Here is a 27,435-nt window from a genome sequence, read left to right on the forward strand (position 1 = left end):
GTTTACCAAAAAATAAAAATAAGGTAAATAGGTCATTAACTTGATGTGAAGAAGCCTTTCACAACGTATACATGTATCAAATCATCGCGTTGCACACTTTAAATATCTCACAATTTTACTTGTTGATTACACCTCAGTAAAGATGGAAAAAAATTAGGAGTTTGCAGTTAAATGATCGTATGATGCAGCAAGTGTTTTTCCCCATCACACTTTCTTCTCCCAGGACCTCCCAAGAGCACCCCATTCTTACTGGCTTGCACGGCTGCCTTTTCAAAGCTAAGAGCTGAGTGACAGACCCACTTCCTGGGTGAGCGTTGCTTCTGGCAGAGCTGAGATCTAGCGGGCAGTGGCACACATTTTATTGACAACATCCTGTAATGCCAGCCCCAAAGCCCTCTTTGGGTTCTCCCTGCTGTATCTCTGGAACTCGTGGGGAAGATACACAGGCGAGCCATAGATAAGACCTACGCTTGACCGTGTGGCACAAACCTTTTCTCTCATATCCTGGCCTCCTCCTGTAGGGTCTTTGTTACCAGCTAAACTACAGAAAGGGGCCTCACTGTTTCCTTGGTGGCCTGCTGAAGAGCCACGTCTGTAATGCTGGCTGCCACTTCTGATGGGCACCTCAACTCCCATGGGGCACCCTGCTGCCTGCGCTGGCAGCTCCAAGGTGTTGAAGCTCAGCTGTGCTCTGTGCATGGAAGAGTTGGTGGAGGACATTCCTCTAACCAGGCTTCCACTAGACAGCAGATTTCCAGATGTTACCACAGCCATTTACTTTTGCTCCAAACTCTTAAGGTGTTTTTAAAGCAAAATCGCCATTTCCATTTTTACCAACAGTCCCCACTTACCCACAACCTTCCTGCACCTCCTCCCTGCCCAATCCCTGCCCTTTGTCCAGTCTTCAGAGCATGAACCACTGAGAAAACCAATTCCACACAATACTCGGAATCACTCCTCCCTTCCAATTTCTGATTGTGATCACGAGGCCTGGGACCCCTTCCCTAGGATGAACAGTCTCCCAGGAGGCTCCACAGTCTGTTCTGAAGACAGACCTCTGACAGGCCAGACACACCTAAACCCCAATGGTATAATGCCTTAGGCTCAAGTTGGGAACCTCAGCTATAGGTGTAAAGTGCTATCAGTTTGGAAGAAGGACCATCTAAGTCTGGCTGGGCGAGCAGTAAGGGCTGTATCTTTACTAGTGGTGTGGCGCTTTACTTGGCATTCATCAGCACATCCTTTCCAAACTCAAAGACAATTATATTCTGAATCCACTGCAAATGAAAATGTTTGTTTAATGGCCCCTGATTTCTAACAGTTTATAATCCAACTCTTTAAGATGAGCAAACATGTAGTTCAAAATAGATTTTTCAGTTTGAAATTCTGGTGGAAAGCAACAGTGATTTATAATGTGCTGTTTGCTGCTGCTTCTCCTACTCGGATTAGCAAAGGTGAACTCATGGGAATGATGACACTCTGAAGGCCCCATCCATCAGCAACAGAGAGATTTCACCCAAGGAAAGCAGGTTAACTCATCCATTCCCCAATATCTAAATAGATTTCCATGATGTGATAAAGTTTGGGAAATTCATAGACATTCATAAAACAGAAACATTCTTTTTTTCTTTCTTTTTTGCAGTACGCGGGCAGCTCACTGTTGTGGCCTCTCCCGTTGTGGAGCACAGGCTTGGGACACGCAGGCTCAGCGGCCATGGCTCATGGGCCCAGCCACTCTGCGGCATGTGGGATCTTCCCGGACCGGGGCACGAACCCGTGTCCCCTGCATCGGCAGGCCGACTCTCAACCATTGCGCCACCAGGGAAGTCCTGAAACACTCATTTTTGTCATAAGGAAAGAAAATTATCAGTGATTGAGTGTCCACTGGCTGAGTTCTAGAACTTCATATACTGAGATACTATGTAAAGGTTTCAAAGACATGTAACCAGTAACTAGAAGACCTAAGATGTAAACCCAAACCTATCTGACTCCATAGCTCACGTACTTTCCAATTCAGCGCACCATGGTACACAAACCTATAACCTAATAAAATTAATGATCAAAAGATTTCTTAGTTAAGTAGATTTTTCTTAAATCCAGTGACATTAACATCTTATTGAGGGAATTCCCTGGTGGTCCAGTGGTTAGGACTCGGTGCTTTCACTGCCGAGGCCCGGGTTTGATCCCTGGTCGGGGAACTAAGATCCTGTAAGCCGTGCAGTACGGCCAAAAAAAAAAAAAAAAAAAAAAGCATCACATTGACAACAGCACAACCAAGAGATGTGTCCACCATTAAATAAGAAAAGATTACAGTGACCAAACTGCAACAGAAGGGCCACAGTGAATCTGATGGCAGTGAGATATATACTAACAAAGTTTCAGTGATCTGATACAAATAAAAGCAATAGGGTAAAAATAAACATTTCCTGGCAGATCTCTGGATATACCAAAATAAAATGCAAATGATGGATAAAGGAATAAGAGGTATTTCTTAGCCCACGTCAAGTGTCAGGAAGTCAAACCTGAGCTTTGTTTAGGAAACTGGAAGCTATAAGACCTGTCCCTCCACTGGACACCAACAGAGCTGATGAGATGGCTTTAGGATTACTAAGTCAGTAATATTCGCCAGAACACGGCGATAAGCTCCCAGGAAGAGAAACCTGAATTTAGATCTCAGTACCATGGTTTTTAATCACTTTCCTTAAGTCCTGAGTTCAGGCACTTAGTCAAAGTTAATTCTCTTGACCTCACCAGCTAACAGAATAATGAGAGAATCCCCTTCTGGGGTACTCTGGGTTTGCTGAAACAAATACACCTTTGCAGAGTGCTTGCTATTTCTTTCCACTGATGACAGATGAGTCTCTTTACAGGAAAGCCTGGAATCTCACAACTGATATGTTGGTCTGAGATGATGTGGTACCTTCCCTGATGCCATTGGGATAGATGCCACGGCATGAAGCATTGGGAGCTTGGATGACAGCTGTTACCCTGTTTGCATAAAGGGCCGGCTGGAGAAAAGGCAGCCAACAGATGAAATGGAAGAATTATTTTAAAACTAAAGCTATAAAAAGTCAATCATAGGACAGACTCTCTTTGCAACGGTACGTTCAGAACTCAGTTTAAACTTCTCCTTTATTACTGTATGTTAAATCATCAGTGATCATGGCTAATTATGGCTTAATGAATTCTTGGGCTTCCGGGAGCAAGGTCTTAATTTAGAGAGCCGTTTATCTGGGCCAAGACATTTTTCACAATTTGTTAAATTGGAGGGTCCAACACTTGATTGAAAATGTGGATTTTGTCCTGTGGTGAGATGTAAAAATAAACCTTATGGCTGTCCTCACACAGCTCCTAGTAAAAGAGCAGTTAGAGGCAGCTGCCAGCCTTGCCCAAAATAAAGCATCACCCTGTATCTTGGGAGGCATATCAAAGGAAATTGGGCAAAACATTCAAGTAGCCGACAGTGTGAGACACAATCTTATAAAAACTGGGAAATGCATCAACAGCCTCGTGTGTTTTCTTGTATTTGGTTTAATTTTGTTTTCTTATGTTTCTGTTATTTAAGGGAAACAGCAGGGGTTGGTGTGGGGAGGGAGCGAGAGAGAACAAGCTAGTGATACAGTTACTGCATCTTATACTTTGAACATTCTAGTACCTAATTTCCCACTGGCGTCAGAAACTAGGACCCAGGAAAAATAATAAACTGGTGGTTCCCAATTACTTGCTGTGCCAGGAGCTTCAACCAGGTCCTCTCCATAAACACAATTGCCACCAAATACTGTAACACACCTTACTCAGAAATGGATCTAGCTGGGCTATAAGGCCTGTGTGCACATTTGTGTGCGTAAGTACATCACCCTCTGGGTGACTCAGCCTCCCACAGGAATGAAGCAACTGTTTTTTACTTATGCAACTACTTAAAGCAGTAAGTTCTAAATTCCAAATCATGAACCATTCGTGGGTTGTGAAAACAGCTGGGGTGTGACTGGTGTATTTAATTAAACAGAATCAAATAGAACACACAATATCTGAGGGCATCACACATAGTAAATAAGTATTCATTTGTGAAACATTCATATTAGTTATGAATGTGATGTATATGTACGTGTGGTGTGTCTGGGTCACTACACAACATGTAAAACAATATGATCAAAAAAGTCTAAGTGCTACTTATCTAGTGCACACATGCAAAAAAATTATATGAGTGAACATTAGGTGGCTTCATGATGGAAGAGGCAGACATCCATGTCCTTTGGAACCAAAACCCCACCTGAATCCCTCCCCACCCACCCCAGTCTTCTAGAATTAGTGTACAAGATCGGAGGGTTAGGAGAGAGGTGTCAAAAAGCAAAAACAGGGACTTTCCTGGTGGTGCAGTGGTTAAGAGTCCACCTGCCAATGCAGGGGACACGGGTTCGAGCCCTGGTCCGGGAAGATGCCACATGCCCGGAGCAACTAAGCCCATGCGCCACAACTACTGAGCCTGCGCTCTAGAGCCTGTGAGCCACAACAACTGAGCCCGTGAGCCACAACTACTGAAGCCCACGTGCCTAGAGCCCGTGCTCCGCAACAAGAGAAGCCACCGCAATGAGAAACCCGTGCACTGCAACGAAGAGTAGCCCCCGCTCACCGCAACTAGAGAAAGGCCGCGCGCAGCAACAAAGACCCAACGCAGCCAAATAAACAAATAAATAAATAAAATTAAAAAAAAAAAAAAAAGCTAAAACACCTACCTCAAAATCCTCAGGCAGAGGGTGGGGAGGTAGTAGGATATAATGTTAATAATAATTCAAAACATTGCATAACAATATTTAAGGAGACTCTTGAACTACCTCAAAGACTTTTAAATACTAAAGTGCAAACTCTTATACAAAAGATAATTACATTCTGCTAAAATCCTAAACTTTGAATAAATACTCATTTATTTATGATCTTTCACTTAAGTTTTGAAAGTTGTTCATGGGGCTCTGGCCTAAATTTTTAAAAATACAAATTATCTCCTTTCTCTTACTGTGTAATTGCCACATTATAAGGAGGTTTATTTTTCAGGGACCAGAGGGCACTTCTGAAATATTCTATCACCTACTCACCCAGGAACACAAGAAAGAGAGAGTTCTAGAATGTTTTCTGGGGCTGAGGAATGTCTAACTTTACCATGGAATCCTACTAAAATGCCTTTGTAAACTCTCTGGGAAACTTAGTCTAGTATCCAACAATCCTTTGAAGTTTGTAACATTTTCAACTGAAAAGAAAGCTTATACTCTTCCCACAACTAGAAGTTAGAGATAATGGAGAAATGAAAAGTGAGTTAAACCAAGACAAAGGTCTACAGAGGGTCATTCCTGGACGTGGGTCATTCCTGAGCACTCTAACAGCCTCTCTGTGCACAGCAGGAAAGAGGGACCAGCTGATTACAGTCAGTCGAAGAGAAGACTTCACATGTGGAAGACACAACAGTGAGGAGGAAGCCGACAGACAAAACTGGTGCAAATGGACGCAGCTGTGCGTCTAAACAAACAAATGAGGACAGCACAGTCAGAGCCCAGTGGACTTGGCTGGAAAGACCGCCATCAGGAATCATATGTAGATTTTTTTTTTTTTTGCGGTACGCAGGCCTCTCACTGTTGTGGCCTCTCCCGTTGCGGAGCACAGGCTCCAGACGCGCAGGCTCAGCGGCCATGGCTCACGGGCCCAGCCGCTCCGCGGCATGTGGGATCTTCCCGGACCGGGGCACGAACCCACGTCCCCTGCATCGGCAGGCGGACTCCCAACCACTGCGCCACCAGGGAAGCCCCATATGTAGATTTTAAAGAACAAGAAAAGTAGAGACAGAGAGGAGGACTATAGCTAAGAGGAAGGTCAATGAGGAAAACTAATGAATTCTTGTTTCTGATAACAACACAGACAGGACAAGCACATCCCTCACCTTCTGTGAGGTTCGGAGAAAGAATACCAACGAGGCCCACATCCCATACATGTCACACATCCTAAGGTTTCTCCTCACCCCACCTACCCCAAGCCAGGCAAACACTGCCCATGGGCGCCTCCGACACCTGCTATGTCGAGCTCCCTCCAAGGCCAGGTTAGAGCTCCAGACAGATATATCACCTTGTTCCTGCTGACTTCTCATCCCATGGGGAGGGGTGTGGCTCGGGGAAAGCTAGAGCAGGGCCCCCTAAAACACAGATCCCAAGCTGGGCCCTCTTGTTTGGAGCTACGGTTGACCCTGTGCTGGGAAAGGCAGTGGTCCTTGGAGAGAGAACACAACAGCGGCAAAAGAGACCAAGGTCAGGTCCAGTTGAGAAAGTAAGTGGCTGAATTCTAGTCCCTGTCCTACCTCTAAATGGATGATCTTAACCTCATCAGCCCTCAGTTTCCGCTTCTGTAAAAGGAAGTGATTAACAGTTAAATGAGATGTCTAAAGTACATTTCAAGTCTAAGCTCCTTTAAGTCTACAAATCAGGGCTGAGGAGAGGGATAGTGGCTCACAGCCTTATAGCCAACAGCACGAGGGCAAAATTAAAAATGAATGGAGCAAACTGGGCCACAAACACCTCAAATGGATGGGCTGGGCAGTAGATGTGCATCACTTGTGCAGAAGAAAAGGCTAGAAAGTGGGGGAAAGACAGGGTCTCTCAAGAATGAGACATGCAGCTCGGAGAGGCGAATGATAAGCAAGGAAGGCCAGGAAGACCCTCCGGCGCCACACACGGCCTCGCCTGGACTTTGCAAGTGCAAATGTATATCCTGATTGAGCACAGGAAGCAGAGCCCCCTGGGAGACCACTCGCTCTCCGCTCACACATTTCCTGGTGGCATGCGATTCGCGGATCGCCTTAGCAAGGAAGTGTGAAGGTGCCTTCCCACCGCTTCGGCTGCTCTTAGGCTCCTGGGGTAAGGCTGCAGAAGTCTCCTCTCCTGTCTCCATCCTCTTCCAGCTTCCTGAGCTCAGATAAAAGGGGCTTTTTTGCCTAGAAGCCAAGAGCATGCTAATTGGCTGCTGCTGAGGCGAGTACTAACCGAAGAGCTGGGATTGATTTGGAATCTGAGGGCTCATTCTCATCTGGACAGATGGAAAGTCCCTCGTCGGGGGAGCACAGAAGTGGTAAAATGTAAAGAGGTATAATTTGTCTTTATTTTGGTCCACGTACCCACTCGCCTTTCCCGCCACATCGTGCCAAATGAAACAACGGCACACAAGGTCTCCCACCCCACTTCTGGTGACCCAGGGTCCTGTCCACTTCTCACAGCCATTTCTACCTCTGCCCAGCTACCTCCAAAGGACGCTAATACAAGAAGCACGAACAGGACACAAACACAGGTGTGTGTTCACTGGGCCCTACCCTGTACTTAGTTCAAACACTGGGTCACTCACACGGTGTGACGAATAAAGGGTCTGAAAACCTCCCCTTACCACGGGCCCAAAACACCAACTCCTCCTGACTGGTTTAGGGCAAGAGATTGCCACGGTTCATGTTACAGTCACTCTGGCTACCGCAGTGTCCTCTGGCGAGGGGAAGCCCTTGGCAGGAACAGAAGAAGAAGGGAGAAGAGGAGGTCGGGGGCAAGGAAGGCCCTTCCTTGTGTGAACAAGAGCGGCTCTGCTTTTCTTCCCTGACTTCTCAAGCCACAGCACATTAAAAGCTGCTGGACTGAGAGATTATGACTATAGGAACTATAGATAGCATCAGACCTATATGACTATAGGAACTATAGGTAGCATCAGACTACCCGTGGGAAGACTGCAGGTTAATCAAGTAGCAACCATTTCCACCATAAAAGGTTGTCTACCAGGAGAGGTAAGTTTGGAAGAGGGAAGAGACGGCACTTGGGCCTCTGGGGGAACCACAGTGGAGGCTCCTACAGTCCAGGGACAAGCAGAGCACCAGTGGCATAAGATAGACGGTTTTCTCAGTCAGGGTTCCAGCAGGCTGAATGGCCGGGAGAAACTTCCACAGTCAGTGAAGAAAGCAGAAGGAAAACCACCGCTGGCTCTCAGGGAAGAACGCCAGATATGCCGACCCCAAGCTCAAATATGCATATGCTCCCGCAACTCATTGCACAATAACCAACAGCATAATAAAAGGCTGCGGCCATTATCGCAAAACATAAAAAACAGCTGCGAAACACGGACTGCTGTTACATAGAATCAGATGTGCTTTATGTCAGTGCTCCTCAGATAACAGCTCTTTATCAAAATCTGAAAGAAATAGGATTCTGTAGAAATAGATTTACTGAAATGAAAATATATACCCAGTGTTTTTTGTCAAATGGAAAAGGCTCTTAACAGAGGAGGATGTACAATATAAATACATATACATAAAATATTCCGAAATGTAAACATCTCTCTAGGTGAAAAGATTGTAATTTTTTTCCCTTTTTAAACTGTATTTTCTAATTTTTTATACAATGGGCATATATTACATGTGTGGGTTTTTTTCTTTTTAAGTTTAGAAAAATATGATAGAGCGGGGTCAGCCTGGAGAGGGGCGGAGAGACCCTTTTTCCCAGGAAAGGTGGCAGCGACGCCGTCTCATCGCAAGCACCGACTGGTCTTTGTGCCTCTGCTGCCCCCGTGTGGCTGTGGATAGACATGACACCCAGAACCCCTAGACTAGACCCAACCTGGACCAAACTCCACGGTTATGTTGGACGGATTCCTCTTCCCCTGTTCACCAATTCATGACATGGATTTGTCTCATTCATGAACACAGGACTTCTGCAACAGCAAGTGCTAGGACAGGGGGGTGGGAACACTATCAGCTCAGGACGCTAACAAGATGGATACAGACGCTGGTGGGGTTCAGGACCCTGAGAACCACTCTGGCAGGTGTAAAGGTGGAGATAAGAAGAGAGGAAGCCTCAGGAGACTAATGGCCAAAGGCAACCATGAAACCGGAAACCTGAAGTCGTACTGGAAACCAGCTCCTTTGCCTCAGGGGATCAAGGTGATACCACATGGAGCTGGTGACATTTACTTACTTCTGTTGTTTGTCCACAGAGCAGTAGAGGTGATTGCCCTTGACTTGCTCTATGACCACACATTCCCAGAAATGCAGGGAAACCCAGCGGGGTCACAATGTCCACTGTTCCTACTGATGGTATTTTTACCTTATGACTAGATTAGCCTGCTGTTTGAGCAACAGACCATGAAGATTTAGGAAATGGGAGCCAAATTGAAATGACACGCAAATAGATTTACCCTGATCCCTTAACATTTGCAAAATTGTTACTAGGCATTAGTGCTAAGCCTTAAAATGATGAATTAAAATTTTGCTTACCTAAAAGTCAATTTTTCTCTGCTTGGATTGTCAGATCTATAACAACTAAGGGCAACAGGATCCCTTGACTAATGAACACTTTAATTTTCAAAGCATAGGCAGGCTCCGTGAGCGCACGCACATGCGCGCGCGCGCACACACACACACACACACAAACACACACACGATGAAACTCCCCAACCGCCATTTCTCAGCCCTATACCTTAACCCCCTTCTCTTGCGTATGACTCTGGGTAAAGCTCAGTATGCTTCTCCTACACCAAGGCTCCAGGACCAGATTGCCTGCCTTCAAATGCAGCCTTCTAGCATTTACTGCGTGACCTTGGGCAAATCACCTAACCTTTTTGAGTCTCAGGACCTCCTTTATATAATGGGGATAGTAATAGGACCAGCTCATAGGGCCATTAGAAGGTTAAATGAATTAATATCTATAAAGTGCTGAAAACAGTACCTGGCACAGGAGGTGCTAGAGGAACTATTCTATAGTTATTTTTCAAAATGGGCTTAAAATGTAATTAATTAATTAACTATTAAAAAAACAAACTTGGTATTCTCTCCATTTTTTTTTACTAAAAAACACCATTTATTACTCAAACTGGGTGACAAAAAAGTGGTCAGGCCCTCTTTGTCCACCTCTTAAGTCTGATGTCATTTTCAGGAGAATCAGACTCATTGACCTTATTCTTTTCCAAGCCTCTTCCTTAACCCCTTCATCATAGCCCTTATCAGAATCAGCCTCTTCATCAATCCCACGTATTTTAGGAAAAGTAAAGGACGTGCATGTGTGTGTGTGTGTGTGTGTGTGTGTGTGCATGCACACACACACACACACGGGAGGAACAGGTGAGAGAAGTGCGACCATCCTGAGCATCCTGACACAACTATCCTTTCAATGTCATCTCCTCCCTTTTCCTCCCAGCTCTGGCCCTGGATCTCCCCCTCTTTCCCCACCTTCCATCAGGCAGTTGTGTCGGTTCCTCACGCCAGGGACCCTCACCTGTTGGTGTTCTCCAGAACCTCCACCTTTTTCCGGAGCTCGGAGTTCTCCGTTGAACAAGACTCCACCCTACAGAGGAGAGAGAGAGAGAAAAATAAACTTAGTTTTTTATCAGGGGAGCAAACACTAAGCCAGGAGCTAGGATGGAGGCAGGTGGGCTTGAGAGAAAAAAGACAGGGAAGGGCTTCCCTGGTGGCGCAGTGGTTGAGAGTCCGCCTGCCGATGCGGGGGACGCGGGTTCGTGCCCCGGTCCGGGAGGATCCCACGTGCCGCGGAGCGGCTGGGCCCGTGAGCCATGGTTGCTGAGCCTGCGCGTCCGGAGCCTGTGCTCCGCAACAGAAGAGGCCACAACAGTGAGAGGCCCGCGTACCGCCAAAAAAAAAAAAAAAAAAAAAAAAAAAGACAGGGAAGCAGCTATTCTAGGGAGGTGTGGGAGAGAACATGGCCAACCTGAGTTGGGGAAAAGGGTGAGTAGACAAAAGAAAAAAGAGAGAGAGAGATGGGTAACCAGTGCCTCAGTAATGTAAAATGAATAGGGATGGTACAAAACATAAACTTCTTTCAGGGTGTTCCAACCTTGATTTCTCTCGACTCTTCCCTATGGCTCTCAATGTCCATCACAATTCTCCCTCTATGCTACAGGGTCTGGGTGCTGCTGGCTGTACTCTTGACCTGAAGGACTGACAGGAAGCCCAGGGTCTTGGGGCAGGGGGAGAGTGAAGGACAAGAACCCGGGACCTCAAGACAAGGAATCCAGGTGCCGGAGCAGGCATGCCCCAAAGAGGCAATAAAGAGATTTTCATCGAAACATCTTGACCCTGGATACCTACAGACAATAACAAACAGAATGGGACTGCTTAATGCTATATTACCAACACCTAAATCAGGAAGAAGACACACTGACTTTCAGTAGGAACTTCAAGAACCAGCCAGGATCCACCAACTGCTCTTCTCACCAGACACACATAAAGATTCATTTCTAGGTCCCGGGACTCATTCCAATGGTATTAGTTTGCCAGATGGGAACTAGTTTCTAGGGCTAATACAAAATTGTATTTAATTTACGTTTTTCTAACAGCGCTCCTGATATTCCAGGCTATTCAGAAGAGCACAAGGTGCCTTCAAGTGTTTTTGTGAAAAGTCACTCACCTATAACACAAATTATAGTGGACAGAAAAAAGAGAACGCCAACCTGCTTTACTTACTTCATCCCCTGTTGCTTTCTCTAGCGTGCGAGGGTGTGTGGCCAACAGGAATTGATTACTTAGCGCCTCTCCTCTGAGGAGTCCAGGAATATGCATGAAGGTTAGCATTTGTACTTATTTGAAAGGAAGGCTTCAGGGACTTAAGGACCCTTGGTTGGAAACTGTGCGGTACAAATGCCTACTAAGACTGAATGTACTTTTTATCACCAGCCAGATCTATAAGCTTTCCCCTCTAAAAACCACTAGGTGGCAGGCAAAACATAGCTGATAAACCAACGGCCTTTGCCGGGGTCCAGACCAAGAAATTGAACCCCCTTCTCATAGAAAGCAGGGCCCCCCCGCACTTACATTTCTCTACATGAATTGCTCAATACACACAACCACTTTGGCAGGAGGCTTACTTTTTCTCCAAACTGTCCATGTATTCCTTCTTCTTCCTCCTACTTTCCTGGGCAGAAATCTGCAATGGAAGGGGAGAAAAAAGGATTATGTTCCAGCTATCTCAGTAAACCAGTATTGACAAGAGGCCATGAGCAAAGAAATCACAAAAGCCCTGCTCACTTTTGTGGCCACTTCCCATTTGTTTAACCTACTGGCTCATCTACTAATCACCTCTTCTGTCCTCCCTGGTTTCAACCAGCTGATGTTCTCATCTACTTTCCAACACACTAGGCCCCCAGTGAGAAGGACAGTGGTCCAGGAGTCAGAGTGGAACATGTGGGTCACGAACCATCTGTATGGTCTTAGATAAATGATTTCAATTCTGTGGACCTAGTTGGCTCAACTATAATACATAATATAAGCCAGTTGGGGTTAGTCGTATAAAAATTCCCTGGCGGTTCTGCACATGGACGAAGAATTTTAACTCTAAGCTCTTTCCTTCCTCTCTCTTTGTCCCCTCCCTCCTGCTCTGCCCACGCCCTAGCCATGCCCCAGGGCCTCTGCACCCCTGATCCCCACTGTAGGGGCCTAGGACTAGGAGACTGCTGGACCCAGGTATAGAACAGTGGTCTACAGAATTTTTTATCAAAAACCTCTATCAAGAAAAAAAATTAAGCAAGCACCCATAATACATTTAAATTTATTCATTTATAAATTATATACATGCCTACTAGAGGGAAATATTGTGTATCTAATAAAACAAATTTTAAAGGCTGAGATTTTTTCAAAATGTAAATGGGAGTTCTAATATTTTCTTCCCGCCCCTGTATGGGTCATCTTAGGCACCACAGAGTGTGCACGCCCGACCTGGAGGCCCACTGACCAGAAGATGTATGGGGAGGTCTGGGGGAAGACAGGGGCAAGCCTTGGTCCCCACCACGGGACGGGCCAGTGTTGGCCACCGGGAAGGGAGGGTGCGCATCCTGGCCAGGTTTGCTCGCTGTCTCTGCTCACAGAAGCACCTGCATTTGAAGGGCTCACCTTGTTCTTGATTTTCCTCCGGATTTTCTTCAGGGCCTTCTCCTCTGATTTTGTCAGGGGCAACTTGGTGGGGATGGGATAGCCCTCAGCAATCAGGGTCCTCTTCTCTTCCTCCGTCAGGACCAGGGGGCCTGATCCCTGCAGCTTCTGTGCAGACCAAGGAGCAGAAAAGGGTCAAAGAGGAAAAGCCGGGCGTGCCGGAGAAACACCTCCTGAGGGGTGAGGAGGGTCTGTTAGGATGTCTTGCCAATGGCTAAGGGAAAAGGAGGCCCATCTCTTTTGGTGAGAAATGGGCACTTTGAAGTGGAAGCAAAAATGCAGAAGACACTCGTGTGAGTGTTACAACCCAAGGATTATAAGGGAACGGGTAAAGAAACCTCCACCCATTATTTCCCAGAAAGTACCCTGCTGGCTAAAACAACAAAATTAAAGGATACAATTCATTTCCCACATCCCTAGAGATTTCCTGTCCTCGGAGTGATGAAGGATTCACTTGGAACTCTGTTTGCGGAAAGTTTTGTTGTTCTCCTAAAGATGCCATTTTGCAAGATGCTCTCTAAACACTAGGAGTTGCTTCTTGACCTCTACTTCCAGCTAAGGGGCCAGGGCTCCTAGGGACACACCTGCAGGCATGTTCCATGAAAGTCACTGGTCAGCACAGTCCCAGACTGTCCATCATAGTGGAGATGAGAACTGTAGCTCATCTCATTTCACTCATATGAGGACAATGTGTTTATAATTAGTCAAATAAATGGAGTACCTACTGCATATTAGCTCCACATCAGATGCATGGAAGAATCAAAACGAACTCCATCTCTTAAGTAGCTAATGATCGAGACCGAGACTAAATCGAAACACGTGAAAGAATGAGAGCAATTAAATGCTAGACTGTAATATTCACTCAAGGTACGTTAAAAATATGAAGAAGGAGAATGCTTATGTGAGTTTGTGTGATAAGGGAAGGCTTAGGGTAGCAGATAAGGCTTGAATTGGGCTTCCTGAAAGAAAGGGGGTGATTTACACAGAGGAGGGCATTACAACAAAGGCAGTATTGTAAAAAGTAACTGAAGAAGCCACTCTGCGTAGAGGGGTGAGGAGTTCTGGAAGCAGCGGCAGGTTGGGCACGTAGGAGGGTGTTTGTACCCAGCAGAGGTATGAGGGCTTGATGCCAACAGATAACAGGGAAACAACACAGCTGAGCCAGGGTATGATATGGGAAGGATTTCCTCCATGACCACGTGGAATGGATTAATTGTGGTAGGACCCACAAATCCATAGGATGGACACTATTTCAGTAATCAAAGGAGTGAAGGGTTAGAGGAGAGAAGGCAAAGGTGGAGTGGAAAGAGTTAATTCCCTGGCCCTCAGTAATAGTGATATATAAGAACGTGGCCACAGATCTAGAACTTTCTGAGTTTCTGACATAGACAACTCAAATTTTCAAAATTATGTTAATTAATACATGATTCTTCTAAGAATTTTTAAATAATTCATTTCATTCAAATTTTCTCTATGTGATATTATAAATTCAGTAAGGCTGACTAATTTTTAAATCCTCATAGAAATCAATCGACTGTTCAGAACAATGAGAAGTTAATTATCTAACCCTAATTTTTTTTTAATTTATTTATTTTATTTTATTTTTGGCTGTGTTGGGTCTTCTTTGCTGCATGCGGGCTTTCTCTAGTTGTGGTGAGCGGGGGCTACTCTTCATTGTGGTGTGCGGGCTTCTCATTTTGATGGCTTCTCTTGTTGCAGAGCACAGGCTCTAGGCGTGTGGGCTTCAGTAGCTGTGGCACACAGGCTCAGTAGTTGTGGCTCGTGGGCTCTAGAGCACAGGCTCATTAGTTGTGGCACACGGGCTTAGTTGCTCCGCGGCATGAGGGATCTTCCTGGACCAGGGCTCGAACCCGTGTCCTCTGCATTGGCAGGCAGATTCTTAACCACCGTGCCACCAAGGAAGCCCTACCCCTAATTTTTATTTGGAAAAATTATATATGTGAGGGATGAATGTTGACTCATGATTTCTATCCTGAGTCACTGGGTTAAGAGTTGCACCACAGACAAAAAGGGTTAAATTATATTTTTGAGCTTTAGACATCAATGCATTTACTCTCAGAGCAATTTTTCAGTTCATCAAAGATTGCTTATTTAAAAAATAAATTATTTCCTATCATAGGTCATAAAGACCACCTAAATTGATGATAAATATTTGTGATACAATTTTGAGAAGAAGAACAACCCATTTTTATTCCTCATGTTTGTAGCTATAAAAAAGAAACATGTGAATAAAAACTGGAAGTGTGCACAGGAAAGGAAGAGAATGTGTTAGCACGATGAGGTCACAGGCAGGTCTTAGAAAATGTTCTTTAAGACTGTCATCCCCCTGCTTCAGCAGTTAGACCTAAAACTTCCTACAGTCTCCAAATGGTACCCACGCTGGGTGAAGGTCCGAGTGACAGAATGGGGGATGGGGGTGCAGGGATGCAGGGGACACTCACGTGCGGTGCGGTGAGGAGTGGGGAGCTGGCAAGTGCCGAGGGGGCCCGCGCTGGGGCCCTGGCGGGGCTGTGGGTCTGCGGCAGGCCAAAGGGGTGCAGGCGCGGGCTGGGGCTCAGGCTGCCCTCTGAGTCGCTGCTGTGGCTGCTGGGAGGGGTGGGCGGTAAGTGCAGGTGGTCCACGGAGGCTGAGGGGAAAAGAACGGATTGCATCCATCAGGGAGCAACAGAGCAGGACTTGGGGCAGTTCAACATTCAATATCCCTCCAGCAGAACTCAGGACAGCCGAACGAAAGAATGAGGAATCTCTGTGTGTGGATATGGAAAGGCCTCCAAGATGTATTACTATTAAGGTTAAATTTTAAGAGTGTTTCTTTCAAAAAATTTGAAAGTTTGCATTATCGGGTTCCAGGTCCGCAGTCCTTGATGTGGCCTCATGACAGGTGCTCTTGGCTTGATTTTCAGGCTTTATTTGGGATACATTTTTGGATTGGGTTTTTCAGTTTTACTTTGGTCAATGGGGGTTTCAGTAGATGTGACGTTATTGTCTGCTGGTCTCAGCCTATAGAGGAGCGGAATAAATCAAGGTGCAAAACAGTGTATAAAGTGGCCCTCCTTTTGTATGAAAAAGGAGAGAGAGAATACAGACCCCCATTTGCTCGTATCTTTGTAAAGAAACTCTGGAAGGTATATAAGAAACTAATAAAATTATGATGTAATGGGGGCAGGGGAAATTACAGTAAGTAGGGACGGTGCTGGCATAACCTTCCCTCTGTTCATTTCATATAGTTTCCATAGTTTGACTTGTAAACCATGTTAATGTATTAGGATCTTTTTTCTTTTTCTTTTTTTCAATAGCAAAAGCAGGGAGCCCATGAGTGTTTGAGAAAAGCTCATTTGTTTCTGGAGGAATGTGCATGGTAGGGCCCATAGGCCAGATGCCAGGCATTCTTGATTCAGATAATACCCAATCCATCTGTGGATAGACAGGTAGGAATTGGAAGACAAATTGGGGGAGGGGTGTCTCCCACAAAGTCTTCCAGCATCTAAGCATCCTTCACCTCTCCTCAGGGAGACACCCACACACCCTGCCGGGGCCTTTGAGCCTTAGCCGGTGCCAATTTTGCATCTCCAGGGCAGGAGGGATGGGTTCCCAAGGGAGGAATCCACTCTGGAGTTCAACCTGACAAACGAGCTTTGGGGTCTCACTCTTTTTCTGACCTGCAAATCTTCACATTGTGCTGAAATACCTTGACAGCCAGCTGCCGTTACTGAGCCAAGGAACATGACCTTGGGTAAACCTTTCACTCCACACCCCTCCTGGAGCCCCCAGGACAACAGAGCCCTGAGTGCAGCGGCTCTGAACTGGGCAAGGAGCCTGGAGACCTCATACACACCTGGCCGTCCATGGCCAGAGAACAGCTCGGGGCCATGGAAAGGCCTCGGTCTCCAGCCTGATGTATTGTGAATGGGAAGAGACTTTCTGACACACAGCTACTCACCTAAGAGAAAGGATTCCCCCATAGCTGCCTTTGGAGGTGACAAGCTGCAACCAGACGGCTCTCTCGCCCACTAAGACACCTGAATATCCAGGTAACCATAGGTGATGTGTCTCTCTCTGCCACGCCCCGCGCCCACTCCCATTCACAGCACACTTTCGTTCTCTCTTTCTCTAACCCTCTTTTCTCTTTCTAACATACTGCTTTTCACTAGATGCTTCTCCGCCCAAGAGCTCCCTGGTTTTTTAGAGTCCATGGGCACTCTTAAAGCTAAAGAATATTCTAAACCAATCCTATGCCTCTCCACTGCCAACTCTTCTGCCACCACTTCCAGGCAGCTAAGGAGGGTAGGTATGCGCCTTAAACTTATGTGCTCACCTAGGAAGGAGTCCCAAGCGTGTTAACCAAGTTTTTCCCAATGCCATGATGACCTATGGCACTCTGTGGTGTCAGATGAATTAAGCAAGGAAGCCATCAGACTGGGGTGGCTCCAATGCTCTGGTGGCCCTACGTAGGCAAACCAAAATCTAAGCCTCTAAATGCTTCAAGGTTACCAGACTGAAACCCAGGACAACCGGTCACAAACAACCAACTTGGCTTTAAGTTATATCCAATCAATAATTTCCTTACTTTGGGCTTTCCTGGTGGTGCAGTGGTTAAGAATCCGCCTGCCAATGCAGGGGACACGGGTTCGAGCCCTGGTCCGGGAAGATCCCACATGCCGCGGAGCAACTAAGCCCATGCGCCACAACTACTGAGCCTGCGCTCTACAGCCCGTGAGCCACAACTAATGAGCCCACGTGCCACAACTACTGAAGCCTGTGCGCCTAGAACCCATGCTCCGCAACAAGAGAACCCACCAGAGAGAGAAGCCTGCGCAGCAATGAAGAGTAGCCCCCGCTTGCTGTAACTAGACAAAAGCTTGCACGCAGCAACAAAGACCCAACGCAGCCAAAAATAAAATTAAAAATTTAGTTAAAAAAAAAATAATTTCCTTACTTTGCTTCCACCTTTTCTTTATAAAAGTCTCCCCCCAGCTCCTGTCGGTGGAAACTTGTAACTGGTTTGGCGCTGCAGAATGTAATTAATTTTTGCTCAAATAAGCTCTCAAAATTTTTAATTTTTTAGAGTTTATCTTTTAACAATGCTTATCTTTTAACCATGGTAAACAAACAAACAAGCAAACCAAAACCAAAACAAAACAAAACCCAGGAGTGGCCAAACCTAACAGGGGCTCCCGCTGTCAGCCGTGCTGAGCAGTTAGTCTAGAGAACTAACCAAGAATACCAGAGCTCGCTTGTCCCTTTCACTAGGCACAGCCCTAATTATTCTAATACCGTTCTCCTTTTTCCAAGCAGAAGGTGCTCCACAGAAAATGAAAATGGCATGGCAGGAAAAGTGAAGCAAACTCGAATCTCCTCTTACTTAATTATTAAGAGCTACTGCCCTGGCCACAGGTGCCTCGGTATCAGATTTCTAAATATCACTTGAAATGTTGCTCTTGGATTACTTACTGACAGGGCTGGGGACAACTGGCTACTTTGCCTAGAAGCCCTGTTGCATTCAAGGATATTTAATTTCCTCCTCTCTGTACATCTAGGATAATGAGGAAGGACGGCCATTTACTTTACCCTTGAAATGTTTCTCCTCCAGTGATCCCAGATTCCAAAGCCACTAGGGGATTCACTGGTACAGCTGTGACATTTTCTGAAGCATACTGCAACATAGATTTAAAAAGCAAGATGCATGTGATAGTTGTAACCGGTGTCACAAAAATGAAAGGAATTACTTTGGAGCAGTATATAAAGCTGAAAGGCACTAAAACGTGTATCACTCAGTGAAAAGAAATACTGTCTCAATATGGATTTTAGTCAGTATTTCTAATTTTAAAAACAGAATCCTTTCTTTACTGATGATAAAGGGTAAATGCCCACCTTGATTAAGTTGTCACGGATCAAGTCCTGAGTATGTTTCTGGTGGAATGAAGGTAGACTTTGTTTCCGTGAGCACTGCTACTAGGTAACATCTGCACGTTACATCTACCCAGTAGCACGGATACCCTTCCCATGACAAGTGCATATACTAATTTCCTATTTGTCGACCACACCAATGAGCTACTCTTCTAACCTTGTGCCAAAAGCATAAATAAAAAGGGAGGGGATGGCGTGTCTGAAGGCACAGAATTAAGAGCAGGATCTGTGCAAAGTAACTCAATTAAAAAGGCTGAGAGGGACGTCCCTGGTGGCACAGTGGTTAAGAATCCACCTGCCAATGCAGGGGACACGGGTTCAAGCCCTGGTCCAGGAAGATCCCACATGCCACGGAGCAACTAAGCCTGTGCGCCACAACTACTGAGCCCAAGTGCCACAACTACTGAAGCCCGTGCGCCTAGAGCCCGTGCTCCCCAGCAAGAGAAGCCACCGCAATGAGAAGCCCGCGCACTGCAACAAAGAGTAGCCACCGCTCGCCACAACTCCTGAAGCCTGCGCGCAGCAACGAAGACCCAACGCAGCCAAAAAAAAGAAAGAAAGAAAGAAAAGAATAAAAAAAATGCCGAGAGAGCTTCCTAGACTCCGTGAGACTTAGGGGTCTACGTTCAGGAATCCTGACTATGGGCTTCACAGGGGATGAGAAAAAGACTGACACAGAGAAAGAAGAAAGTGAAAGTGTGATAACCCCAAGTGTGACACTACTTAATTCTAAATGGATGGCAAGAAGCCCAATAGGATGCAGGAACAAAGGAGGCTCCTTGCAACAACTGTCATCTGAAATCAACATTTAAAAACATTGAATTGGTCAGACAGATAAACCGTGAATTCACTTCACAAAGGGTTTAAACTAGAATTGTTTGTTGTAAGTAGGCCAGGTGCCTTTGTGGATATGTGCCTATTTGCCTCTACTGATCATCACTCCAGGACAGGGAGCTGGGTTTTATCCACACGATGGCTTGAGGGCAGCGGTTCCCTTGTCCCCTTGTCAGCACCCAAGTCACAGCAGTCTACGAACATGCTGAAAAGTCACCCTGCCTAGGAGTACAAGTTAAAGATTTAGCTGGAAAAACTTAGGTTTCAAAGTTTGTATTTACCATCAAGAACAGAGCTATTTCATAAAGCAAGTTCTGCCTTTGGTACCATCAAGCCCAGCACTGTCTCACACATTCCCCATCTCTTTAGACGGTGCACCCACATCTGTTAACCCAAAGGAGAGAGTGGACAGACCTTCCTTAGGAGAGAAGTTTAGGAACTGATCCACTTCATGAGGCTCCAGCTTAATCTTAGGAATAACTGTCTGGCACGAGGAATCAACCTAAAGGAAGAATTTCAAACACAGTTTTTAAAAACCAATACCAAACCTGAAGAAACACCCCGGGGAGTTATTTGTCATCTGTGTCTTCCTCCCAGGGCAGCCCTGCTTCTCTGGGGCTGGCTAGGCCCGGCCGAGTGCAGGCTGCTTCTTGGACAGGGAGGTGTTTTAGTCCTTAACATTTCCCTCATTGCCAAACCTGGCAAGACAGGTGATGGAACCCTCAGAATTCTAAAATTAAGAACCCAGGGCTCGGGAGTTCCCTGGTGGTCCAGTGGTTAGGACTCAGCACTTTCACTGCTGTGGCCTGGGTTCAATCCCTGGTTGGGGAACTGAGATCCCACAAGCCTCATGGCGCAGCCACAAAAAAAAAAAAAATCCAGGGCTCACTTATCAGTGCTTTCTTTCTATTGTTTTTATGGACTATAAGGGCTTTTATCACAAAATAGTCTGGTACATTTTTAAGGGTCATGGCCTCCAGCAGTGTGTCCTGCGGCAGGAACTGTGTGAACCCAGCTGCATCCATTCTCTCCAGGTTCCTGACAACTGACAGCAACTAACCATGAAACAATGAGTACGGGAAGGAGGAAAGGTATCTGGCCCGTGCATGGGGAGCAAGGCCATGACCCTGCCCTTTCTTAGCGACATGCATGAACATGAACTGAACTAAAATCTCATGGAGCAAGGAGACTAATACAGACTCCAGAAGCCTAGTCCGATTAACAGACTCAGGTAGCTATTGAGAAGGGAATTCTAGAGGGCAGTGCAGAGGTGCTCTGTCCACAATCCCTCATCTTCCACACGGATGGAAGGTAAGAGCACAGGAGTGAGTACTCAGCAAAGCCTTAGTGGCCCCACCACTGCTGTGTTACCTTTTCCTGAACAGGTGGACCACTATACCTCACTCAGAGGAGATCTGACTTAAAGATCGTCAGCAGAGTCATTGTTTATAACCTGTGACTTTGAACTTAAGGAAAGTTAGGACTGGATTCCAATAGCTGGAAGAAGATGTACAAGTATGACTCTGGTCCATCACCAGACGCTGAAATACCCAAAGAGAAGGTGGAGTAAAACTAAATCCTACTTGCCGTAGGTGTGGAACTGAGCAAGGAAGAAATTCCAGATTTCTTACGTTTTCCACCGGGAATACATTAGGAATTGGTAGGTGGGAGATCCCTGAATTAAGTCAGGGTAACTGAGCACTACACAGGAACTAGCATTCCCTATTGCCACGGCACAGAAAGCCATGGATCGCGTCATCATCATAACCACTCCCTTTCCACCGGCTTAAAAATCAGTTCCAGGGAGAATCTTTTTTCCCCATGGATATCTATGTATTTTTAAAATTTTGTAATAGCAATCATAGAAAAAATGAAATGAGACTTGCTACCAATTTTTCTGGAAATGCCTTTAAAGGAAGTGATATAAGCAACGCTGACACCAAATCAACATATCCTAGATATATACATAAATACATTTTTACATACATACATACATATATAGTTATATATCTTTAAACATATACAACCACTAGCTCCAAAAAGATTAAGTGCCTTATTGGAGAATGAGGATCCGTATCTTTTGATCCAATCTGTTTATATGGAGGAAAAATGATTATACCCCAGCGTTCATTTCCAGAGGGGGTTCCTCCTCTTCAAAAGGGGTAGAGATGGCAGTGATGGTCAGAGTGACAGATGGAACTAGTCCTGAGGGCGGCTCGTCCGTGATTGGCTCTGTCTTGATGGTTGTTGATGGAAAGTCTGTAGACAGGTACCATTTCTCACTCTCCACTTCATCTGTGGGAAAAAGATAAGCACATGTGTGAATCTGTTCAGGGCATCAGGTATAAGTAAAACAAATGGCACCGACCTTTCTCCTCAAAAAAGAAGCTCCAACACAGAATTGTTGTGGGTAGAATAAAAGGAAATAAAACGAGGATGTGAGAGAGGAGATAAATGGATGAAGAAATGAATGGCAAAATGAGAATCTATACTTGCATTCACTTGAGTGTAAGGATGCCTGAAGCAACTCTGGAAGGATACATATGAAAGAAAGAAACTAGGCTCTCCGGGCAGAGCAGGAAGGAGACTAGGTGGATGGGGAATAGGATAGGACAGAGAATTTCAGTGTGTAGTGTTTTATACTTCTTGGTTTTCAAACCAATTAATATATTATCCAGAAAGAAAGAAAGAAACAAAGAAATGCATTTAAAAATAAGAAGGAAAGAAGCGAATGGTTGACAACCAGGGTCTCAGGAGACAGGACTGGAGACAGGTCTCTGTCCTTCTCCCCAATGGATGGTTATTTGTTTTCTTCTTTTTCTTCTCACTCCCCATCATTGGTCCTAGTCTGCTTCTCTGCAACGTCGCTTATGCCTTACACGTGACCTAGACTTCCAGAATTTTACTTAGCCTTCTAGGAAACTTCAGAGTTTGTAACAGACATCTGCCCCTTGCTGAAATGGATGAAATGCTCATCCAGAGGAAAGGGCGGCATCTTGTCAAGGCTGGTCTTGGCTTGCCTCTGGCTTTCGTGACAATCACAGGCCTGGGGATCACAACAAAGCAACAGCACCGAACAGACAGAAGCACCTCCTTCGCTCAATGACATTCTCCTGGGAGCCTGCATGGTACCCTGCATTTCTTACCAAGTTACATCAGAGCAGGTACCTCAGCATAGCCCTGGGAAAGGAGGGAGGAGGGCAGGAAAGGGAACAACAGCAAGAAGGCTGCAAACAGGTGCAGAACGAGAGAAAACAAGTCAGAGATTCCCAAAGTCAGCATTCCTCACCTGTTACCAGTTTTACTAAAGCGAGACTAAAATAAAGCAAAGATATGCTCCCTTGCTTTATGAAAAACATTTAAACACACACACACACACACACACACCAGGCGCTTCGTGAACTATTACTATCCAGGGGAGCAAAGTCATTCACATTATGAATTATTTTACACTCAAGAATTAGGCTCAACTTTTCTTATGAAAAGGTACATGAACATCATTCAGAACTGTCAAGACGGCAGTGGAAGAGTGGGCACAGAAGCGAAAAACTAAAGTTCGCAATTGTTAAGGTTGTATTTCTTTTCTTTTTTTTTTTTTTCAGTACACGGGCCTCTCACTGTTGTGGTCTCTGCCGTCGTGGAGCACAGGCTCCGGACGCACAGGCTCAGCGGCCATGGCTCACGGGCCCAGCCGCTCCGCGGCATGTGGGATCTTCCCGGACCGGGGCACGAACCTGTGTCCCCTGCATCGGCAGGCGGACTCTCGACCACTGCACCACCAGGGAAGGTTGTATTTCATAAGCAACTTCCTTCAAACACCGGGAAAGCTTAGATTCACATGCACCATGGAAAATAATTTTCCTCCAAATCCAATTTCTAATGGACTCAATTAATTATTCCAGCCCCAATTTACTTCCTGAGGTCAAATAAAGACAGGCAAGACTTAGGTTGGTTGAAGGTGTTTGCTTTTAGAGCTGGTTCTATGGGGCTGCTGAGTGCTATGGGGTGATGGAGGATTTCCATCATTCTCGGGGTGTGCGCCACATCCTGGCCGAGCGGGAGGGGCAGGTAACAAAGGTCCTTTTGAAAACAGCCAGAGGATGGAGACCACACTGTACTTGATGCAGAACCCTGCTGGGCAGATGGGCCCCCTAGCTCAGCTTGGGGAAGCAACTGGATGAGGAACCAAATGAAGTACCTAACACCACTCCCAGAATGAGCTTAGGCATGAGGTCTCTGCCACCTGTAAGGAAGACACGCTTAGGACAGATGTGGGGAGGGGCTGGAGAGACAGAGAGAGCACAGATCCCATTTTCTCCACTCAGCAATGATGTGTTCATACCTCTGCCTTGTCAACACTTACAGCCTGTCCACACTGAGCAATATTTACCCCTAGCAGAGACTGGAAGAGAGACAGTAAGATGAAATATAGTCTCAGTATATATTAAAATTAACAGTTAAGGAGGCATCCCTGAGGAAAAGGTCACATGCAATTACCAGGGAATGGTGAGATAAGGCCAGATCCCATGGCTGTGTGGTTACAATTACTGTGACGAAACATAATTCACAAGGCACAATAGGTAAAAATAAATACAAAAAGCAAATACAAAATTACAAGCAAAATAGAGACAGGTAATGAAATTAGTTCTTCCAATCTGGCTAAGCCATTCTCAAAGTACACACATTCATAAAATAGGTCAAGATAGTCTATATTCTTTTTTTGGTTTTTTTTGTTTGTTTGTTTTTGCGGTACGCGGGCCTCTCCCTGCTGTGGCCTCTCCCGTTGCGGAGCACAGGCTCCGGACGCGCAGGCTCAGCGGCCACAGCTCACGGGCCCAGCCGCTCCACGGTATGTGGGATCTTCCCGGACCAGGGCATGAACCCGTGCCCCCCGCATCGGCAGGCGGACTCTCAACCACTGCGCCACCAGGGAAGCCCAAGATAGTTTATATTCTTAATGCTCAGTGTCCTACACCCCTATTTTAAAATTTTTTATATAATCTTTGCTGTATCAGAGATGGAGACTGAAGGACAAATAATGACATGTGAACTATGAAACAAAACTTCCCCTGAACTCTTCCAAGAGAAAACCCCAAGGAAGCTGCCTCTCCTCCCCTGAGCCTTTTGGGGACAAACCACTGGTGCTGCCTTCATGCTTCCATTTCAGTACAGCAATTTATTACTCTACCTTGAAAGATGTTTTTTGAATTAGAAAGAGGTTTAAGGCCATCAACCTCAGATATGTGTTTTTATAGATGAGGAAACTAACATGCAGGTCTAAATCACACAGCAAATATGTGGCAGAACCCAGATCTCCCGATCCATTAAAGAAACAACTAAACATGTAGATAAAGATGTGTGCACAGGGACTTCCCTGGTGGTCCAGTGGTAAAGAATCTGCCTTACAATGCAGGGGATGTGGGTTCGATTCCTGGTCAGGGAAATAAGATCCCACGTGCCGTGAGGCAACTAAGCCAGCGCGCCACAACTACTTAGCTTGCATGCCTCGACTAGAGAGCCTGTGTGCCACAAACTACAGAGTCCACACACTCAGGAACCTGCGCACCACAACTACAGAGCCCACGTGCCCTGGAGCCTGCGTGCCAGAACTAGAGAGAAGCCCTGTGCCACAACAAAGAGCCTGTGTGCTGCAACTAAGACCCAATGTGGCCAAAAATAAAATAAAATAAATAAATATTTTTTTTAAAAAAAAGATGTGTGCACAGGGCTTCCCTGGTGGCGCAGTGGTTGAGAGTCTGCCTGCTGATGCAGGGGACACGGGTTTGTGCCCCGGTCCAGGAAGATCCCACGTGCTGTGGAGTGCCTGGGCCCGTGAGCCATGGCCACTGAGCCTGCGCGTCCAGAGCCTGTGCTCCACAACGGGAGAGGTCACAGCAGTGAGAGGCCCACGTACCACAAAAAAAAAAAAAAGATGTATGCACAAATATGCTCACTGCAGCATTATTTATAATCACGAAACACTGAAAGTAACCAAAAGAGTAAAACGGAAGGGCAAAGTGAATGAATTAGGGTACATCCATACAATGGAAATGTTATGCAGCCAGTAATGTTACATGTTTAAACCCTTCTTAATAACAAGGCAAAGAGTTATGATAGAATATTAAGGAAAAAACCTGAATATAAATTTATGTACTATTAATGAAGAAACTGATAGGAAAAAGAGACTGAAAGGAAATATGTCAAAATAGTAAAAATATCTCTGGAGAATAATTCAGAACATGAGTGACTTTTCTTTTTTCTCTAGTTTCATACTATTTCTAAATTTCCTAGACTGGGAATATATTGTCCCTGGATGATCACACGTGGACATGGCCTGCTTCTGCCTGCTCTGCTTCGTATTTTATGATGGTAATTATTACATAGAAGCCTTAGTGGGTCAAGTGGCCCATTTAGAGTCCCTTGACTTAAGAAGAGTCAATGAGTACCTTAATATATGTTATAAATTGCATAACTGGCTCCAGTTCTTCGTTTGTCCCTCTATCCCTGTCCTTTGCCATGTAATTTTGCAGTGCCCTCCTACTGGGGACTAATCCCTACCCTGGGATTGGCCACATGACTGGCTTTGGCCAAGAGGATGTTAGCTTTGCAACACAAGTAAAGTCTTGAAATGCACTTGTACAACTGAACTTACACACTTGTACCTTTGCCATCACACTTATGAGAAGGATGTGCCAGGACAATCTACTGATCCCAGAAGGAGGACAGACACATAAATCAGAGTTGCTCCCAGATGAGCCTGGCCAAGATCAGCTAACTCTCAGCCTCAGACGTGTGGGTGAATCTAGCTGAAATCAGCAAAATCACCCAGCTGCCCCTGACCCTCCACGCCTAAATCAGCCAACCTCCAGCCAAGGCACAGACATGTGAACTCTAATAACAAATGATTGTTGGCAAAGCTAATGAGTTTAGTGGTGATTTGTTATGCAGGAATACAGCTGGCTGATACAATACAGCTGCATGTGTATACAAGAAATTAAATCCATTACATCAGAACCTATGGCAACAAATAGTTACACCTTGTTCCCATAATAATTCCTCTAAACCACCAACTGTGAACCATATCAATAAATATTTGTAGATTGACTGACTTGATCTACCAATTATATAATAAAATAAATGATTTCAGTTGAAGAAAGTTAGCCAGTAAGAAGTTTGGTGAGAACATTCCAGTGGCGGTTGAAATTAGAGAAAAAAGCTTTCATTCTGAACTACTAGGTATTGACTTATACTCTGTCCCTCAGTGGATCAAATTGGAGAAAACAAAATGACAAATGTAACCTGTGAGATAGGGGGTTAACAAAGGATAAAGGGAAAGGGAACCAGCCGAATATGTATTACAATTTTTCTATGTGACCTTATTTTTGTAGTTTTATTTCATTGGCAAAAGATCAGAAGAGCACCATGGCTTAGAACTTAGATGGTTGAGTTATTGATAAAACTGCAAAAACAAGATTCAGTATACACTCTATATACTGTCCAATTTCTAATACTAATACTCAGATAGTGAGTGAAAAAATTTTTTATTGTAAATTGTGTCTATATGTCTTTTAAGTTTCATTTCAGAAGGAAAACATCACCCAATAAGGTCAGTAGTGCACTGTGGGGAGTAAGAAGCACAACCAGCGTATCATCTGATTTTATTTAAACAGCTCCCTGGGCTTCCCTGGTGGCGCAGTGCTTAAGAGTCCACCTGCCAATGCAGGGAACAC

The 27,435-nt window shown here is 45.4% G+C and overlaps 1 protein-coding gene across 2 annotated transcripts in view; it reads right to left on the reverse strand.

Moving 5' to 3' along the window:
• CREB3L2 (cAMP responsive element binding protein 3 like 2) overlaps positions 1 to 27,435 on the reverse strand; it is a 120,372-nt gene that overhangs the window by 13,482 nt on the left and 79,455 nt on the right. For both annotated transcript variants that reach the window (XR_012334093.1, XM_033863329.2), the window contains exons 3-8: positions 21,825 to 22,000; positions 20,120 to 20,207; positions 15,406 to 15,590; positions 12,905 to 13,051; positions 11,884 to 11,942; positions 10,278 to 10,346 (exon numbers count right to left, since the gene is read on the reverse strand). Coding sequence is in view for 1 of the 2 variants with exons in the window: in XM_033863329.2 (XP_033719220.1) it covers positions 10,278 to 10,346; positions 11,884 to 11,942; positions 12,905 to 13,051; positions 15,406 to 15,590; positions 20,120 to 20,207; positions 21,825 to 22,000 (724 nt within the window). In the remaining variant the exon portion in view is untranslated. The remainder of the gene's footprint in view (positions 1 to 10,277; positions 10,347 to 11,883; positions 11,943 to 12,904; positions 13,052 to 15,405; positions 15,591 to 20,119; positions 20,208 to 21,824; positions 22,001 to 27,435) is intronic.

This window comes from Tursiops truncatus, chromosome 9 (assembly GCF_011762595.2).
Source record: "Tursiops truncatus isolate mTurTru1 chromosome 9, mTurTru1.mat.Y, whole genome shotgun sequence".
NCBI classification, from domain to species: domain Eukaryota; kingdom Metazoa; phylum Chordata; class Mammalia; order Artiodactyla; family Delphinidae; genus Tursiops; species Tursiops truncatus.